The sequence below is a fragment of the Epinephelus lanceolatus genome, chromosome 17, assembly GCF_041903045.1.
Source record: "Epinephelus lanceolatus isolate andai-2023 chromosome 17, ASM4190304v1, whole genome shotgun sequence".
Taxonomy (NCBI): Eukaryota; Metazoa; Chordata; class Actinopteri; order Perciformes; family Serranidae; genus Epinephelus; species Epinephelus lanceolatus.
In genome coordinates this window covers 12,710,186-12,731,286 of record NC_135750.1, presented here as the reverse complement: position 1 = coordinate 12,731,286, position 21,101 = coordinate 12,710,186, and the positions used below count along the sequence as shown (strand labels likewise).

The 21,101-nt window shown below is 41.3% G+C and overlaps 1 protein-coding gene across 4 annotated transcripts in view; it reads left to right on the top strand.

The window, feature by feature from the left end:
- Window positions 1-21,101, top strand: part of LOC117248237 (spectrin beta chain, non-erythrocytic 1) — a 175,853-nt gene that overhangs the window by 64,054 nt on the left and 90,698 nt on the right. For 2 of the 4 annotated variants that reach the window (XM_078161009.1, XM_033613132.2), the window contains exon 2: window positions 1,950-2,275. In XM_078161009.1, coding sequence (XP_078017135.1) covers window positions 2,125-2,275 — 151 coding nt within the window. In that variant the 5' untranslated portion in view covers window positions 1,950-2,124. Of the gene's footprint in view, window positions 1-1,949; window positions 2,276-15,641; window positions 16,463-21,101 lie in introns of those variants that run through there. The other 2 variants (XM_033613131.2, XM_033613130.2) reach the window with 1 other exon arrangement.

The following is a 21,101-nucleotide window of genomic DNA, read 5'->3' as shown; positions in this document are numbered from 1 at the left end:
CAGTTTCTGCTTCACCTGCTGTCACCTCTCACTGTGCCTGCATCATTAATGTGGTGTGTGTGTGTAATTATGCATCAGGTTCTACATGTAACGAGTGTAGAATATTAATTAATTGATAACCACAGTGATGATGAAGAGATCTGATTTGTTTCCATCATGCAACATCTGATACCTTTACTGCTCAGCTGTTTACTGCTTATTATAATATTTGATAACCTTTCTAACAGAGGTCTTAAGAAAGACTTAAATGGTTCCTAAACGCCTCACAGCTCTGAGGTGTGTGTGTGTGTGTGTGTGTGTGTGTGTGTGTGTTTCTCAGATCTTGCAGTAACGTGTTGTGGCCAGACGGAGGCACCATTCTCTCAGTTTACAATTAAACTCAGCAGATGAGAAAAAGGCTGCAACAACCTGCAGCCAATCACAGAGCAGAGTCACATGGTCACATGACACAACAGTGCAGGGCAGGCTGCTGCTGCTCTCTGATACACCTCGTGTTTTCATAGTTTCAGTCATTTCTCTTCAGTTTTATGTTTTAACAGAGTTAAATGTACTGCTTCTGAATCAGTTTAGATGCTTCACATTAAAAACAGTGTAATAACCAGAACAGTCTAAAAGAATAACATTAAAATAATGTAAGCAGACACATGAAAAGACTCAGTGACAATGTAGAAACAAAAATAAGAGTTAAAGATTGTTCACCTGCGGAAATTTTCAATCGAAGTCAATAGTTTTTCCATTAAATATATGGAATATTTGTTTATTATTCATGGAATCCCAATTAACCTCTTATAAATTTGAACAGTTGCCAAAAAAGCCCCAAAACATATTTCACTTTTTACAATTTGACGACCTTTTTTGACTCTCTGTGTAGAGCAGTGACTGTGAGACTATTATTTTATTTATTATTTTATTATTATTTTCTTGATTCTCGTCCCAGTCGGTTTTGTTCCTCACAACAGCGGTTGTCCTTTTCCAGAGAAAATCCTGAAGACCAAAATCCCTCAAAAACCTGTTATGATGTTTCGTCCTGGAAGCTCAAGGCAACGCCAGGTTCTCTCTGATCCCAATTGTTAAGACATATAAAGACAGAAATCCACCGTCAGCATTGTTCAGTGTTCTGTTTAGTTCTTCCTGGTATTATAGACGCCATGAAGAATTCATACAGCTGTAGTTAGGGACTGTATTTAAAGGATAACTTCGGCATTTGTCAATCTGGACCCTATTTCCCTGTGTAAGTTGATCAAAGAGACTGATGTGAAATCTTGAAATTGGTCCACTATTGAGAGAGCTGGTAGTGGCTGGCAGCCACAGAACCAACTGCAATGGAAGCACACAGGGCAACTGAATAACGACACTGTATGTCAATTGAAAGTGGTTATTTTGACACAGAGCGGCTCAGATTGTTTTTATAAGTGTCTGAAGTGTGTCTTTACCTCTCACTTAATCCGGTCTGCTTGTTATTGCCTCGTTAAGCACAAGTCTCTTTCTGAAACATCACAAAATGGAGGGAGTATGATAACCAGGGTTGTTAATAGAAAATGTATTTTAGTGTGATGATTTACCTGATTTCAAATGTGTCTCAGGCATTTGAATTTGATTGCTGCCGTTATTTGTGACGGAATACAATAACTAACATCACTGTCGTCACTCATAGCCAGTAGGTCTCTCCTTGATGTGTAGGAAAGACAAATGTAGTGTATGATAGCAAAGCATAAATCTATTTTTCCACCATGTACACACACTGTGGTAGAGATGATGTCAAGTTGTGTGTGGAAATTGTGAAGCTGAAGTCATTCTGTGGTCTGTACGTCTGTCATTTGATGATATCTGTCGGCTGCAGCGTGTGGGTTCTCTGTCCAAACTATTTGCTGTGTTTATATAAAATGTAAGATATATTCTGTTGAACCGATACTGACTCCGCCTCTCTGTCTCTGTTTTAATCTCTGCAGGTTTTTGACAACTTCTCGGCCTGCCAGTCAGAGCCGGACTGAGAGTGTGTGTGCCCGCGTGTGTGAGGGTGTGTGTGTTTGAGGGTCCCGTCCCTAACGGCAGCAGGCGCCAAGTGGAAGGACACGAAGGCAGTGGCATCGGCGGCGGCGGGGGCGGAGTCGCGGCGAGGTCAAGATGACGTCGGTAGCGGCGGAATTCGACCACATGGAGATCCAGCAGCAGTACAGCAGCGATGGCGTCAACAACCGCTGGGACGCCGACGACTGGGACAACGAGAACAGCTCGGCTCGCCTGTTTGAGCGCTCAAGAATCAAAGCCCTCGCAGGTAGGAGGACGGACGAATGAATGAATGAGCTTTAACTTCAGAGCTTGCTGATGTTGGTTTTGAGCTTTGGAAGGTCAGACTGGTTCTGTTTGTTGTCCTGGCCAAGTTAACGTGATTTGATTATCGATGACTTGACACAAGCCTGAATTTTAAAGTTCTTCAAAGCTGGCAGTAACGTATCTGTAGCTGAGCAGCTGCATCAGGATCAAGACTTTCAGTGATGAACCCAAACATAAATTTGTTTGTAGACGACTCCTCTCTTTATATCTGTTGGTGAGTCATTTAAACACGTTGTAATGAAATTATTAGGGCTGCCCTCGAATAGTTGACTAAACGATAGTCGACCAGAAAGCTCATTGGTCGACAAGATTTCATTGGTTGCTTAGTCGCAAAAAAACAACGACAAACAAACCAAAAAACGTGAAACTCTATCAGGAACTGCACCTTGTCGGAAAAAAAAACCCTATATGACTGGATCATGTGGGATTTTTTTTTTTGAAAGGACAGACACAGGAAGTGTCCACGCTCAGCAGTCACACAGGAGTCAGGTTAATTTCCAGGGCTGGTACCTGCGGTTATTCCACAGGCTAGTTAATAACATGTCGGGCAGGAAATCCAAAGTGTGGGATCATTTTGAGAAGGTGAAGGACGAACCCAAGGTGATATGTAAACTCATCTTCATTGGTCGACTGCAAACATGACGTATCATCTGAAACATGGAAGTAGCTACATGCCCATTAGCCCACAGCGTCATTAACAGGCGGCTCGCTCAGTGTGTGACGTGCACTTGTAGATAAAATATAGGCCTATATTAATGAAGGTTCATTAGTACGGTTTTGTATTTCTCTGTAATGTAGCACAGTGTTAACAATGTTACTGATACTATTCTTTCTCACACCTTCAACTCAAACCACCAAAATATATCAGTAAATAATTACATTAATATCATAAACATGCGGGCAACTGGTCGACTAATGGCCCTAAATGATGACTATTGATCGACTAGGAAAATTCTTAGTCGTGGGGCAGCCTTAGAAATAATCACTGTGTTGGTTAACTTTGAGCCAGTTTAACTAATACTGGGTACATTGTCTACAATTGACTTACTATTTTGTTGGAAATGTGTCAAACCATTTAATCTGTGTATTTTAATCTGCTTTGTGAGAGATTTTGTCTGGTTTTGTCTGGCAGCAGCTGTGCTCATGTGTCCTTAAATTTGAGTTTTAAGAACCAAACTAGCTGGATGAGGGTTTACAGGATCATTTTATCTGGCTAACAGCATGTAAGCATGGATTAGTTGAATCAGAGGTACATCAGATCTGTGACATTGCTGTTGTTGTTGATTGAGAACTTGTATTGTTTGCTCTTGCAACATCCTGTGTGTGATTTTGTGTTTACTCAGTGGGAGTCAAAATTGTTTCACAAACTGTGGGTTTGCAGACATTGTGTCAACACAGAGAACAATGAAGCGTCTCAGAACACAAGTTAAACCATGAAAATTAAACAGTATGATGGAGAATGAAACTGGAAACTTTGCATTCGATGTTGCTTCTGTTTGCGATGGTGAACTCCTGTCTCTGGGCCCACGCAGTCTGGTGTTGAACCGTTAATGACTCAGTGAGTTCAGGCTGCTGGCTCTCAGCTTCATCACTCTGCAGGAGCCCTCCACTGTCACACCTGTTAGTAATCTGGAGTTAACGAGTGGTAACAAGGCTCATTAACGAGCTGCAAGCTGGAGGAGTTGGACACATCTGAGCCCTTTTACTTGTGCCAGTGTAACTGTTTCAAATCCGGATAAAATCCAGAAGAGATTTAGGATACTTTATCTGTGTATCTGTTTATCAGAATGTCTGTTTTCTGAGCCACGTGTAAATCACAGTCCAGTCCAGAGGGAGGCGCTGATGCACCTGAAGCTGTTTGACAAAAACTGTAGCAAACAATAAGAGTTAAGCTAACAACTGTCCATAACACAAACAAAAGAATATATGAACTACTAGCGAAACAAAAGTTTTGCCCTCTTCACAGCTTTTACTCAAATACATTATTCAGACATTGGGACAAAACCTTTTTTTTGGATGTTTGATTTTTACTCTTCAGTGAGGCTGGGAAAATATATTTTAAAAGATCGGTCTTGACTGTTAAACCTTGTGATGGGCCAACCTCCCAGTGACTGAATATTTCAGAGGTAAAATCAGATCTGTTAAAAGGTAGTATGTTACTGTAGTAACGTGCTAGCCCCCCAGCACTGGCCCTTACCCACTCAGAAATGAAATACACTTTACTGAAGATTATTTTTCTGAAATCTCACTGTGTAAATATTTTGTGAAAGCACCAATTGTCAGCCCTACCACATTGTCACATTGTAGATATCGAGCTATTTGGTCAAAATTGCCCAACGTTATCGTTAACCATACCGGTACTGTCACTTTAAGAAAGAAGAATTTTATAAAACATGATGAGTTAGTGCCAATTAGTGCCGTAATGCCTTAGTGAAGTGTGTGTGTGTGTGTGTGTGTGTGTGTGTGTGTGTGTGTGTGTGTAACTCTATCTCTCTCTCCGCCTGCTGTTTTTACCCTGATGGCTGACTGCTCCAGTAGTGTCCCACTTCACTAAATAATTCACACCAGTGTTAAATATGCAGGAGAGTGCTGACTCTGTGTGTGTGTGTGTGTGTGTGTGTGTGTGTGTGTGTGTGTGTGTGTATAAAGGTATGGGGGCGGAGCTTGTGTTTCGTGATGGCCGCTGAGAGAAACTATCAGTCAGGTTAAAAATACTTACTATAAATACTTCTTTCAGAGATGACGTCCAACACATTATACTTATACTTATACTTATTACACTTACTTACTTATTACACTTATACTAAATGTCTAAAGGGAAAATAAAAGTATGGAAGTCCTTGTTAAGTTTTCTTTGTCATTGCACAAATATATTTATGTTCATGGCAACTACTAAAGACTGACAAACAAACCAAAGATACTAAATATTATAGCTATACTGTACGTTCTAACAGGAATATATAACGTACGACAGTGTGTGTCACAGAGGTTTATATTCTCTCTGTCGTAACCTTGAATGAGTGAAGTTTCACTGACAGCCGAGCTCCCTCTTTACTGGTTCACACGCCCAGTACATCCACAGTCCGTCTGCTGGGAGGGAAGTGGACGTGTTTTCTATAGGATGGATGTAGTCTGAATGTCCGGCTTGTTCCTTTCTCCTCCTCCTCCTCTTTGCAGCCTCTTCCTGTTCGTGCTGAGCTCAGCAGGCCGGAGGATGTGTGGGGTGGTGACATTGAATTAGCACTGTATTTGATACAGGACGAGTGTGTGTGTGTGTGTGTGTGTGTGTGTGTGTGTGTGTCCTTGTCATCCTGATTACAAGTACATTCTTTGTGTCAGATTACAGTACTAACTAGCAGTAGTTCAAGTACTTGCATGAGTTGTAGTAGCAACAGCGCTGGTAGATAAACACTTGACGTTTTAACAACAGTTGGAGGAGTTTTATTCGCAGTAGTTGAAGTGGTAGCAGGAGTCCTTGTAGTGTGGTTGCAGTAGTATTAGTAGATATGGTTGGACAGGTAATCAGATTTTGGCTTCCAACAATTATGCTAAGCGGGAAGGAATCCTCATCTATGGTCATGAGCTCTGAGTAGTGACCAAAAGAATGAAGTCATAGATACGAGCAGCCAAAATAAGGGTGGCTGGGCTCAGCCTTAGAGATAGGGTGAGGAGCTCTGACATCTGGAGGGAGCTCGGAGTAGAGCCGCTGCCCCTTCACGTCGAAAGGGGTGAGTTGAGGTGGTTCGGGCATCTGATCAGGATCCTCCTGAGCGCCTCCTGTTAGAGGTGCTCTGGGCATGGTCCACTGGTAGGAGGCCTTGTGGTAGACTCAGAACACGCTGGAGGGATTTCATATCTCATCTGGCCTGGGAACACCTTGGGGTCCCTCCCTGGTCTGCTGCCCTCATGACCTGGCCCTGGTTAAGCAGGGATAAGCAGATGAAAATAGATGGATGGACGAACAATTACAATTACAAGATCATTGAGATAAACTGATTATTGTGCTGAATTCTGTTTTGCAGTGATGCTCTTTTTTGTCCTGTGTTATAAATCCACAAACACCTCTTTCCTTTACAGCAGTGTGCTTTCACTCCTCCCTAAAAGCTCAAACTCACTCTCAGCCAAACTGTGGCATGTTTAATTAGAGGAAATCCATTGTAAAAAGTAGTAGTAGTGATATTATTTGTCATAACCCTTCAGTGTCTTTTGCAAAGAAAATGATCAAATGTAGAAACACTGACTGCTGCAGAGGTGATTCAGATGGAGGAAGTTTAACAGCCCATTGATGGTTTAATTAGTGATGAAATGATGAACATGATGTAACTCCAGCTCCTCCACACGACAGGATTAGCTGCTTTTCTGTCGCTGCCAACAGAGCATCTCTGCAGCTCTGATACCGAACAGCCTCAGGAACATGACGGAGCGATCAGCTTGTGTGTGTGAGTGTGTGTGTGTGTCATTCAAACCTTCATCAGCAATGTCTGAAAACTGATGCTGAGACCTCTCAGCCTGTATGTGCGAGTGTGTGTGTGTGTGTGTGTGTGTGTGTATTGTCGAAGCCAAGTGTGCAACGCCTCCATATGATATCCTGGGAAACACAAAACCGCCGGTCACCATGGAAACGCAGGCAGATCTACTTACAGTGAAGGCAGAGACAGAAGGAGTGTGCGTGTTTGTTCAGTGTGGGTGGGTTTCTTGGTCAGCGTGTGTGTGTGTGTGTGTGTGTGTGTGTGTGTGACGTTGACTTTATGACAAATAAAACTGCAGTAGCTCTCACAGATAGACTCAACATGGTATCTGCATGTTCATGTTCTCCTGTGTGTTCTTTTTGAATTAAGTTAGACGTGTTCAGATTCAAACACTTTGACATTTAGTAAGCACAGCAAACACTGACATGAAGACTGATCAGTCCTGACTCTTGACAGTGTTTGACCTGCCGATGTCTATCGATCTGTCAGGACCTTGGCTGCGGCCCTGAGGTGTTTCTGGTAAATTCTCTGCCTTCAGAGCGGCTCAGAATAACCTGAGAGGCTGCTGAGGAGGAGGAGGAGGAAGAGGAGGTGGTTTTAAAGTCTAACTACGGGGGAGGACAGGCCGTCAAACCTCTATACAAGTTCGGCACTGGCTGAAATGTGACTTTGAATGTCTGAACAGATTCGTACTCTTCTTTGATTCAACAGTTCTTGATTTAAATGAAAGTTAAATCTGTAAAACGTTTAACTTTTGAGAAGTGTTGTGATAAATGTAAAAAGTTTTTGTAGCAGATTATTTTCAATTTAATTTCTCAATTAAATTAGCTGTTTAGCGAGTAAAACATCAGAAAAATAGTGATCACGATTTCCTGTTGGGTTATGTTTGATCTAAAACTTAAAGAAATCTAATTTATCTTGATGTAAGGACCCTAACACACCAAGCTGACAATCAGCCATCTGTTAGTGGTAGGTCGCTGGTGAGCATCTGTCACGCTAGTTTTTGCAGTTTGTCCTGCACCATTGGCACTAGTCGGCCTTTGTCGGCCCCTTGTCTTTTTTTATTGACATTGGAGCCGGCGGGGCCCGTCAGTGAAAGAAATCACTCTGATTGGCAGTTGAGCTCAGTGCACAAGAAGGAAGACTGAAGTGAGGAAAGTAAACAAATGATTAAAGTCAAGCTTGATTTTGAAACAAACTTGTTATATTTTTTGGCAGAAATTGTTTATAATTGTTTGCCGTATTGTTCGCCAGCGCACGGTAAACATGCTTTATTCTTTCAACATCAGGTTGTGTTGCTAATGTGCTAACTGGCTAACTAGCATCTTGAATCAGTCCTGTTGATCTTTCCCTTTTTGAATGATGAATAGAAACTACAGCTGCCTGCTGGTATGACAAGTTATTTCCTTTAACGCGGTTGCAGTACATACTTGGTAGTTGGCCATTGGCTGTAGTCCTTGCGGTGTGTTCAAGTGCAACTTTTTGGCTGAGACACAGGTGATGTAATGCTGTGCAACAGTCGGCCTTTGTCACCAATAGTCCTTCAGTGTAGGTTTGGTGTTTCTGGGCCTTAAGACAAGCTGTTTTTGCCTTATAAATGACTGAAACGATTAATTGATTATCAAAATAGTTGCAGATTAATTTCATGAGGACTGATGAATTGCTGCAGCTCGAGTAGTGAGGTGTTGAAAGTGTCAGAGTGTTCAGTCCCTGAGCTCTCAGTATTTGTGGTTTGGCAGGTTACAGACTGTGTGTACTTGTGTAATTAAGAATTTTCTGGAAGTTGATATGCGGAGATTAGAGACTCAGCTGTTGAAGAAATACTTCAGTGATTTGGAATTTATTTTCTTTCGTTCTGAGATCAAATCACACTCATGTTCAGAAATAGTTTTATCAAAGGATGTTAATTGAAACCACAAACATACATTCATGTTTACATTTCTGTTTATGCTCTTTTAAACAAGGATACATAGTGTAGTGCTGCTTTTCATCTTTTCTCTGATTTACATCACTTTACATTTTACTGTGTGGACAAAATCAGGCATTTAAGATGTCATCCTGTGGGAACTTGAAATGGACATTCTATGGACTAAATGAATCAGTGGATTGAACGCATAAATAATAGATTAATCAATATTGAATAACAACAGTTACGGCTTGCAGTTAATTTTCAATTAAATAAACTGAAAGCTGCCTGGATGAACGCTAATAAATCTGAACTCTGATCTGAAGCAAGAAGTCAAAGACAGTGTTTTTAAAAGTCACTTTTGATTTTTAATTAAAAGGTAGTAAATTGGATGTTGATAAATATTTAATAAGTACTGGTAAGTGTTTTTAAATGGAGCGTATTGATCTGTTAAAGCCGAGGACTTTGTGAAAAATCTGGACTGAAGCTTTAAAGTGGCGACGACTCACTCAGCCGCTCAATAATTAGAACCAGGAACAGTCCAGGTTCCCCACAGAGAGCAACACACACACACACACACACATGGGAGTGTATGTGTCTCACTTCCTGTTCAGAGGACCAGATGGTGGAATGCTGGGAATGCTGGTGTTTCTGTTTTTTTAATGTGTTGCGGTTTTAAAAACATCAGAGAAAGTGAAAGTAAAGACGGTCGAATCTTTCCTTCTTATTCCTTCTCTCCCGCCTCCTCCTCTCCTCTGTAAACTGCCCTCTCTTTTCTGAGCATCTTCTCAGTTTCTCCTTTTATCTCTTCTGCTCTTATCATTTTCTTTTTTTAATCTAACTCATCTCGTTTTCTTGCTTATTTGTCATCATTTTAGATCCATTTTCTTTCATTCGTTCTGTCTTTTTGTCCTTAATTCCTTACTTTCTTCCTTCATAAATTAAGATTAAATGAGCTTTATTTATCCCATGCAGGACGTTAAAGTGTAACAGCAGCACAAGTACAGACAAGGAACTTAAAAAAATTTTGTTTACAAAATGACCTACTGTTTAACACAAAATGAACCATGAAAAAAGTAAAATGCAAAAAAGGAGAATGCTTTGAGGGAGTGTAATCAGTTCAGATATATATTTAAACAAGTAAAATCCCAGCTTGTCATTTCTTACAGTGGGCAGGAAACATGGCTGCCGCTGGTCCTGTTGTTGTTGTTTTCTGGCGCTCTGACCTCACAGGAATGTCTTTGTGTGGTCAGGAGGAAGAGGCGGCGGGTCGGTGTGAAATTCACCACTGTAGTGACACAAGTATGAACCCTGAACACGCCAGCAGCAGCAGCAGCAGCAGCAGCAGCAGCTCTGGACTTCAGTTTGTCGTGACGTCTCGTCACTGAATGGCTGCAGATAATGAAATTAAAAAATAGAAGGAACATGTCTCAGCTGCAGCTTTTCACCCAGTAAAAAAAAAGTGAATTGGCAGTGTGTCAGGAAGCGTTCGGTCCCCGAGGCGTCCACTGTGAGCTGTGTTGGCAGTCTGACTCTGCTCCGGCTGAATGAATGGTGCGTTTAGTTCGTTGGCGGGGGCCGTCCTGAGGGCCCAAGCCACGAGGAAGCCAGATGATGGGAGGAGACACGGCGTGACACTCATGCAGAAGAAGGACAGAATGTGTTGTTATGTACAGATTATCAACAGAACATAGAGAGCTGCAGAAATAGTTGGTCCATCTGTTGTATGTTTGCTGTGACCTCTGACCTTTGACCTCTGGACTGATGGCTGCCTGATTTGGGAGCCAAAGCCGGTTCTGCTTTTCATTTTTAACAAATCAAGATGCCTTTTAAATTTTGGGCAGTAACTGCAGTCTGACTCCAGTGACCCCTAACTTTAGGTTTCTTAATGTGCTGCTGTGGATACGACATTTAATCTTAAGATATTTTGTTTATATGTCTGACTTACATTAGTATATTTAGTTTATATTTAGTTATTTTATTTTCAGATAATGCCAACAAAAAACAAAAGTGTAGTCTGTAATCTGAAAGACAGAATGATGCAATCTTGACGTGCATGAACCATCCGAACCAGATTGAAGGTTTTTAAGAAAATATTAAAGGGTAACTTTTGTTTTTTCTAACCATTTTCCCATGTTTTTGTGTCTAAATGATTAAGGCATATAAAATTTTTTTTAAACCTTTACAGTATCAAGAGCACCGCAGCCAGCAGTGGCAAAACGGGATGCAATATTAACGCGCGGGGGCATATGTGGATTGTTAATCTACGTCCACAAAAATGCTTTCTTTTGCCATTGACAGGCTCAGATTATTGTTAAATTTCTGACAACACTATGGAATGGATCCCTACAGAGATAGACCTTTTTGGTAAAGAGAACAATCCTTTTTTTTTTTTTTAAACCAAAACAGTGTTTCCAGCAGTGTGTCCGATCTCGAAGTTTGAGGTTTCTGTGGGTCCATGAATGCAGCGCAGGCGGAGCTCCCCTTGAGTTCTTTTTTCCTCAGCAGTTTGTGACTTGTGGGTTGGATAATTGATGTGTCAAGCCGTTCACAGTTGATCAGATCGATGGGTGACAGAAGTAAATGCAAACTTTTAGACCCAGCAGAATGAAGAGTGAAGTTTCCCTTTAAATGCGCCTGACGTTCTGCTGCTCCGTCTCTGAAGTGAGTGCGCTCTGACAGTGTGGTGCTAGAAATAACCGCAGTTTATATATATTCCCATTTGGCCCCCCTGATGAAAGGTTCTGCTCCAAAAATAGCAAATCTGTTTGTGGTGGCAGATCTTTTAACTGTGGGAAACAGCTCCAAAGTTGTCATTGCCAAAGTCACCAGACTCCATTCAAATAAACAGTAATTTAAGTGTGTATAGAGTCAGCATATTCTCACATCTAACTTGATTAATTGACGGTTTATTGAGCTGGTGATTGTTGAAACAGTGGAAAGATAAAGCAAGATGGTTTCTGTTGTTGTTATTTTGTTTCTGTCGACTTTGATTTATTTGTTTTTAACGATAATAAAAGTACTGTTTATTTAAATGGAGCCTGGTGGGTTTGGCGGTGGTGATTTTGGTGCCTTTTCTGGGTAAACAAAAAGGATTGTACTCTTGAACAAAAAGGTCTCTCTCTGTGGGATCCTTTCCATAATGTTGTCAGCCACTTAGAAGAACAGTCTGAGCCTGTCAGTGGCAAAAACAAACACTTGTAGTCGACGTGAATCGATGTTACGTGCCCCGAGTTGTTACATTGCAGCCTGTTTCACCGCTGCTGTCTGCAGCCGTCTCCCTCAAAACTGGATCAGTTTTAAAATATGTTGATTCCCACAAGTCACTAAGACACAAAAACGTAGGAGAATACCTTTATATACCTTGATATGAATGTGCCACATTACACGAATATTGTATATAAATGTGTTAATTGAAAGTGTTTCTTAATTTGGGGGTGTAGAATATCATTTAGAAACAGCCTCAAATGTTTAACTGAAATACTCATTTTGTTTGTGATAAGATATTTTAAAGTCAAGGTTCACTTACTAGCTTTTTTAGTAACTTTCAGTTGTATCTCATGGCCTTCTTTAGCAAACACAGCTCACTCAGTTATCAGGGATGCCTGGTGTCAAAGACCATAGAACATGACCGCAGTTATGTGCTTACATTTGATGACACCTGAGCAACGTCTATTTGCTGAAGAAGACCAAGGGATTTGTTTTAAAACCCTGTAAAAACTTCAGAGATCACAGATACCCTATGTTTTTCTTTCAGCGCCATGAGAGTGTTCAGGTTTGATACGCAGCTTTAAAACTGCCTCAAATCAAGTCTTAAAAACTGGAGTCACATCAGGAAAAAGTCGGAGGAAGTCGGCCTCAGATGTTCGGTGTTTCTCCTGGTTGTCTGTGTGACCTTTGCTCTCGCTTTATCTGTGAATAATTGACTTCAGAGCTCTAGTTTGTGAGTAAAGTGAAACAGACTTTGGGTGGAGTTGGCACCCTTTTTAATCAGAAGGTCAGATGTCATGTTTGCGATTCAGAAAGTGAAGGTCGGTGACTTTAATTCAGTGAAGGAAAACCTCAGTGTTTTATCTCAAAACTTGGACGGAAGATGTGAAGAAGAAAAAAATGCTTCTACATACTCTGTGGGTGACCTTTGACCTCCTCACCATCACCACCTGCTTGTGATGTTTGCGAATGTGGAGTTGGAGTTCATTTTCATGCTTTTAAAAGATTATTTGAATGAAAGTTTCAGTTCGATGAGTCTTTGTCTTTGGCTCAAGACGATTCTGAATCATCAAATCTCGTCCTCATTTCTCGAACACGTGTTTTCCGTCATCTGCAGTTATTTCAGGATCACATGAATATTTGTTCCACGTATTGTCTCTGTGTCGTCGTGACCTCTGAACTTTCCCCTCCTTGCTATTGCATGTGTGTCGGTCACTTATACAGGAAGTGAAGCTGATTCTCTTCCACTCAGGTTTCTCTTTACTGCCCTGATTTTTCCTGCGTCTCCACCTTCATCCCAAACCTGAAGTGTTTTCCTGCAGGTTCCTGCGAAGCTGCAGGTTTGTGGGTGGTGATGTCTTGTGTGTATGTGTGTGTGTTGTTGATGGACAGCGGGATCAAACAGGAAGTGCCGGCAGGGCTCGGACAGGAAGCACATCTCCACAACAGGCTCTAATATTAGAGCTCAGATATTCTCAGGATGTTTGGACGTCTGTGTGTGAGCGATGAGCCCGTGCACACACTCCACCCTGTTTCCTGTTCTTGGTACGACTTGTCCTCTCTGCACACACATTTGGATCTATTAACTTTATTGCCTTGAAGAAGCAGTATCACCACAGTGTCGGGATGGATTAGAGAAAGCAGAATGAGTATTTTCACATGATGTCTCCTCCTTGTGTGCAGGTTATTCATATTTGTTCAATAAAACAGCAACTGTAGATAACGTCAGCACACTGGCTTCACTCACAGCAGAGCCTGCAGCAACATCTCAGTCACATTATAGAATTATTCAAACATGCAAACAGTGCATCATGTCTTTAAGTGCAGTAAAATAAAATGTCCCCATGTTAAAACAGGTTTATGTACATAGGTTTGTGTACAATATGTATAAATAAAAATCTGAACTATACCGTCGCCAGTTTACTAACTTGATGCTCATCATATAGATCCTTTATATTTGGCTGTAACTAAGCACATAAAGACATTATGAGTTGTTAATTTCACTCAGGTTTTGGAGTTTTGTAGCCATTCTCTGGCTGTTAGAAAGATGAAAATTCAGATTTTAGAGACTTTCAAACCTGAAAGGACAGCCACCCGTCAGGACTGTGTGATCGGTGCAATTAAGGGAAATTCAGCCAATCCTTGAAAATTCTGTGCAACCTTGCAATTTTGTCCAATCACCGCAACTTCACCGCAAATTTGACTATTTAAAAAAGATAAAACTTCATTTCATTGTAGAGCTGCATGCAGTGTATTGATCCAGTCAGCACCTCTATTTCTCTCTCTCTCTGTTTATCATGAGACTACTGCTGCAGGAGTGTGAGCTCTGTGCCTGGCACATATGTCATAGACACGTGGTATGATATGAACCAGTAAAGTATGTTGATTTTTTTGCATGTTTTTTCATTTTCTCATGTCTTTTTTGGTGGTGGACAAATGCACATGTGCTAAATCCTGAGAGGGATGTGTCCCCTGTGCCCCCCCTAGAATCCAAACCTATGCCTATTACTAGTCTACTAATGTAACTGTGACTGCAGTACTGCTGCAAACACTTAACTGGAGCAGTGAACATTCATGACAGAGCAGTACAGTGTTGATTAGATTTTTGATAATTAAGAAATTAATCTGATCGTCTGTCAGTGACGACAGAGTCGAGCCATTTTGGTGTCGGTGTGAGATTGTTGGGACTGTTTAACGGCTTGGTGCTTGATGTTAGCTGCTGCTGCTGCTGCTGCTGCTGCTGTGTTATCTCGTGCTAACCGGACAGAGAGAGCGGCGCACGGAGATGGTCCTTCAGTGCTGTATCTATTCAACTCCTACCATCACAAATAGATCCTAATTCTGTGGGAAATACTGAATGCTCATAATTATAAGCTCCTGAAATGAGACGGCATCACAACTGTTTTTGCAATTTTCACTTGATCCCGCAATTTCCTTGCCAAAAAAAAAAAGCCTTAAAAACATGCATCGCAATCACTTAGAAAAGCTGCTGTGAAATCAGGCATTTCAGGCTCCAGTTTCTTGTGTAAAATGACGGAAAAAGTATAAAAGAAAACAAATTAAATAGCATCATTACCTGTTAATTATTTTTAAATTAATTAAATTGAATGACAACCCTGCACACATGCACTCGTCTGTACATATCTGTATTTTTTTTAATCTTCAATCTTCAAAATATGTTGTGTGGCTCTCTTCACCTTCTGCAGGTTTAATCTTTACCTGATATAAACTTTAGTAAACACCTTTAAACAGGAATAATATTCTAATTTAATCCTCAGTATGAACAGAATCACTTCGGCTCTCTCTCCTTCCCTCTGTTTGCTTTTCTTCCTGAACCCTCCTCCCACTCCGCCCCTTATGCTAAAGAGTCAATGACATCACCATTAAGAGACAGGGCTGTGATTGGTCACTGGGAGGAGTAGCTGCCCCTGCTGGCGGCCCCTCCCCCCTTGACTCTCCCTCTGTCTGAAAGGTGTTTTCAGTGTCTGAGAGCCGCCGCTGCTGCTGCTGCTGCTGCTGCACACAGGAGGACAAACCCACGCTTTCATTCTCCACCTCCCTCCATCTCTTCTCACTCCGCTTCCTCTCACTGCAGCGCTCTCTGTTCCTCCTCCTCCTCCTCCTCTTCATTGTGCTGGTTCCTCAGGCGGAGGATGGGTGGATTCCTGAATGAAGGGAAGGTGTGATATCAGAAGGCACTGACAGATGGATGGATGGAGAGAAAACAGAAGCATGATGCTGCCACCGCCGTCGCCAACGCGGTGCGTCTGCTGAGCCAGCGATTTCTGATTCCACGCTGGTGAAACACTGAGAGAGAGATAGAGGGACTGTGTAGTTCATCTCCTGTGTCTCTTGTCCTCCATCGCCCTGTCTGCTGTCTTGGAAGTGTTCAGGAAGAGAAGAATCGTGCGTCTTCCTCTCTCTGTTGAGATTACAGCTGAATGTAGGATTATTTCTCTACAGTATCAGAAGCTGTGGTGCGTTTCAAACTCAGGTGTAAGTCATTTCTGATGACTTTGTTGACTTCAGAGCTCATTTTTTCATCTGGAAACTTGATTTAATCTCTTGAAAACTGTTGGAAACTCAACTCAAGCTTTACACTGCTGCAGGGACGTTCATCCTGTTGAAACTCGAGCTGCGCACTGTTGCACAGAAGCTCAAACTCTGGGTTCTTCACTTGAAGACAATCTGAATCAACTGGAAACTCCTGTAATTTCTCCGCTGAGTCTCTCCTCGATGCCTCTGTGGACTTGTCTCATCTAAATATTTCACCGTCCTCTCTGGAGTTTCATCATGGAGCTTCAGAGCGCCACCAGCGGTCTCCCCGGCCCTCTCTCCCCTGGCCATCTGTCCCCGACTTTGGACTATGCTGGCCCTCTGTCCCCATCGTCGGGTGGCCCTGGCCCATCTCACCCCACAAGCCCTGGCCGGGGTACGAGCCCCAGCCTCAGCCCCATCAGGGGGCCCAGCCCTGGCCCCGGATTCTCAGGCCAGGCTGCGTTCAACTACAACCAGCTGGAAGGGAGGTTTAAACAACTTCAAGGTAAGAAGAGAGCTCACCTCTGAAGTCTGTGAAAATGTCCCATAGAGGAACACGTGAAGAAAGAACTCCAGGTGGTTTTGTTAAGTTGTGTTGCAACTCGTCTTACACTTGGAAGCATTTATTTGCTGGTCTGATCCAGACAAAGTGATTGCAAAGGGGAGAAACAGTGGAAAGAGCTTGAATTCTCAGAAATATCTTCAGGGGGTTCAGAGTTAACGAGCCAGATGAGAGCAACAGCAGCTTTTTAAACTGTTTCACAATCCTGGAACTCAAAAGGTGCAAATAGATTTCCAGAGAAAATCAGCAGAGAAAGTAACTTAATGACAAATATAAAAGTTGCAGACAAACAGCAGCAGCAGGAGAGCAGCTTTATACAGAACACAAAAAAGTCTGAAACACATTTGATCTCCTCTTGATTCAGTAGACAGTAGGGGTGGGAATCACAAGAGGGCCTCAACACGATATTGTCACGATACGATACAATATTATCGCGATCTTCAATGTATTGTGATGACATATTGTGATTTATTACCTTTTTCCAACTGAAAAATAAGGAAAAACTTTATCTACATCTGTTTGTATCTAATAAGATAAAGTTTTAAAGTCTGTTTATCTTATTTCAATCCTTTATATTGCAGCAACAAGTATCTAGTGGACTGAAAAAGCAATTGATTTTATTATTCTTGTAGGCTACCAAAAGTTTAATTTGTATTTGCAATATTGATAATTTATTCAATAAATGAAATTGATACTTCGTCACTGTATCGATAAAATATTGCCACACAAAATATCGTGATACTATGCTGCATTGATATCAATGTAACAAAATTGAATATAATGTTATAAATTCAGAAAGACACAAAACTCTACTTAAATCTCGTGAACTTTCTACGGCACATAACTTTATCTTTTTTAAGTTCAGTTTCTTTTAATGCAAAAGCAGGAATGCGATGGTCACAGGTTTATCAACAGTAAATCACTGCAGTGCAACAGTGTGTGTTCATGAATCAGCAGTTCTGACTTTACGTCTCAGTAAACTCTCACTGTATCAGAGCCCCACCCTGCCTTTCATTCATACACTGATAAAGCTGATTAGCTGCACCAGGGCTGCTGGGTATTCAGCGCCTCGCTGAGCAGCAGGGAGCTGTCGAAAGATGACGTGAATGTTTCTCAGTCAGCTCTCACGCCCAGATTCTTTCAGATAGTTGTGATATGACCAGCGGTCCTTCGCCTTCAGTCCGTCCTCTTCTTAGTCAATTACTCGCACAATCAGTCAGCAGGGTGTTGGCTGAGAGATGTCCAAGTAGTTAGTCATTTTTCATATTTTATTAACAGGGAGTGGGTTAGTCATTTCTAGACAATGATTCACTAACTTTGCTCTTTGACAGGCACCAGATCCATTTGTGTGACTGCATTCATCAAAACAATCTGACCATTAGTCTCAAAGAAATGCTGCAACTCTGTCAAGAATGTCTCCACACTATCTCAAGGCAATTGAATCGAACGCAACTGGACTTGGTTTTGTCTCCACACTCCACACAACAACCAACAAAATCCCGAAATCAAAACTTTGTCCCAGGCGTCCTCACGATCTGTTTAATTCGGCCTCCTACCGATTTCAGCAATCGTATAAGTTTAGTGCAGCTACACTGAGCGACATGGATCTAATAAACTTGGGTACGACATCAGGTTTGATGTATGCAGACTGTACAATGACAGCGCCTACTGAATCACACGCTACGACGTACAATGTCTTCGATTGCAAGACCATGACAACGGCCACCCTTGAACCTTTCTCACTGTGCGATGTAGGACCAACGTTTTAGAGCCACAACCAAAGATATCGCCATATTACTTTCACAATGGTCATCTTTCGTCTGGGACAACCCAAAATCGCACAGTGTATACCAGGCTTTAGACCCTTGATTTTGAGAAGGAAGTTTCAAAAGCAGGGCGAGGACTTGAGTCGTACTTGGACTAAAAATGTCAGCAGGATGGTAATCAAACAGCTGATGGATCAGATACTTCTCTCTGTTGCTGCTGGCTTGTTGTGAGATTAAATGAATACACACTAGTTTACACAAGTGCTTAGCATTTCTTTCAAAGATCAACATCCACTGGACTTTGCACCAAACGTAAGACAGAGTCGACTGTTTGCTCTGGAACCTTTATTTAAATGTGCATACTTCCTCATCTTATACACGCAAACACACCTATAATGTAGAGCACTGGAAGAAAAGCATCCAAAAATCGACAGTTTCAGACTTTAAATATGTTGGAGTTTATTTCTTTTCCTTCTTCTTTGTCCAAAAAGTTGTTTCTCTTTCTTAAACTTGAACTCAAGTTAAGTTCAAATGATTTCTAGCTTTGCAACTCATGACCAACAAGTGCAAACACATACTGTAGTACTTACAGTATTGACAGAGGATGTGTCAAAGGAGTTATGACTGTTTCATGTTTTGTATCACTATCAATCTGTGTCACATTGTTAGGAAACACATCCTTGAGAAAACATTTTAAATTCTTGTAATTAGAGATGACAATTGGAGTTTACAAGTAATACTCATAGACAGACATCGTCCTAGCTCATCTGTTTTGGCCAGTAACTTTCAGATTGAGCTGTTTTACGCTTCACATTAAAGAGGACACTATCAAAAGCTCACCAATGGATGTTCTTCATCAATAAAAGGTTTTAATACTGCAGAGAAACACTTGACTGTAAAATTATCAGCAGGCTGAATTTAGCTGAAGGCTAATGGAGCCGTTTTACCGATTGCAGCCTCATCGATGTGCTGATGCCCAGAATACTTCAGTGCTGTTCCCTTGTATCAAAAAGTAGCTCACTGGCTGGAGGCCAGGGGGAGGTGGTTGCTGCAGGTGGTGTGTGGTGCTGTTAGCTCAGAGCTGTTGGATTCAGGAAACACAATGAGGCTCTGAGATGATGTTTGGTTTTGAAAAGAGAAGATGAGCCGAAGCGAGTATTCCCTGAAAATGTTTCTGATTGTGAAGACCTCTGGTGTTCTGATACATGATACACTGTGTTACTGCCTTTTTCAGGTTCATATATTGACCTTATCTTTTTATGATCCAGTGAAAGCCAAGTTGCACCTCAAGGTCCTTCAGTTGAAAATTTCCTTCCCAGACATTGTCAGAGGATAAAGAAAAAGTCTTGCATGGTGTCATCAAAGGTCTTATCAAAGACGTTTTGACTTTGAGCGTGTGCGTTGTTTAGAGAAGGGCGGATTATCTCTCTTATCTTTCAAGAACCATAAAGTTTTAGTGCTGAGATGTGGGTTGGTTTAATTGTTCTGCAGTTGTAAACAGACAGACTTCAGAAGGGAAGGAAGACGGCCTTAAAGTTCCCTTGTCTTTGCTGTAGTGTACTTCCAGCCGTTGATAAACCTAGTATATTTCAAATTGCATTTTTGCTTGAATATGCCAAAATATAGCTTAATGAAGGTTCAGGTCAGAACTTGCCCAGTAAACTGTTGATGTTTTGTCAATCTTTAAATAGAAACAGTGATTTAGCCACAAATATTAGTGTTTGGAGTAAACTGGGCATATAGATTGAGTTTATTATGCATGTTTTGCCACTTTTGTCTTCTGTGGAAACATGTTGCTACTGAAAACCAATATGAATCCAAACTGTCCGACAGCTGTTGTTCTTTGTAATGGACAAAAATACAAACTTTTGATAAGAACTGGGAGTAAAAATAAACTCACATGAGAAAGGCAGTGCTTTTTGACTCGGAATTCGATTCACAGATTGCAAAAATTGATTCTTGAAGGTCTTTGATAAAGCTCAGTGCGACACCTGGACAGTGCACATTGCACATACGCTGGAGTTACCTAGAGTTCGTCTTCAATGAAGTCAGTGTTTAGGTGCATTTTGGATTCATTAATCTAGTAATCAGCTTTGCAAGTTGAAGGTGAAATATTTTGTGAATACTACATGCCCTGAGGCTAACGTAAGCGAACCAGCATAAGACGCCAGTCAGTCAAGACGCACTACACCACTGCACAAAACAGCTAATACCTAAGAGTCTGGATGGACTTCTACTTTTAGGGTATATCTGTCTGTGTCCAGTGTTTATTGGATTTTAGACAAAGTTTATGAGAGATTATCTGGACCCGACAATCTGCCCTTTCCTTTCACGCATCATAAGCTTGGAATTAGATGCAAGGCATACTGAACTTGGAAACTATAACCTCTCTTTATACGTTTATAAGTCTTTTGAAATCATTTTTTCCTGAACAGTGACATTTCTTTGATAGTGCCATTATTTGCATAATTATTTTTAGCTCCTGATTCCTAGATGTTTTGTATCGGTGTGTTTTGATGTTTTTTGTGACCTTATTTGTCAACTTTTGTTCTCGATTTAAAACTTTAAATTTTGCTGCCCATCTTGACCAAGACTCCCCAGCAGAAGAGATATTGTATGTCAATGGGACATTTCTGGTTAAATAAAGGATAAATAATAAGAAGAACTATTCAAAGGCTTGTTGATGTGATAAAGCCTCGTAGATGAGTGTCAAACATCTTTAACTGACTCAAAACTTCTAGTTACTGTGGGCAGGGTTCATCATATTAGTGCTATAGATGGCTGCTATAGTGTTTCCCTTTCATGAATTTATCAGA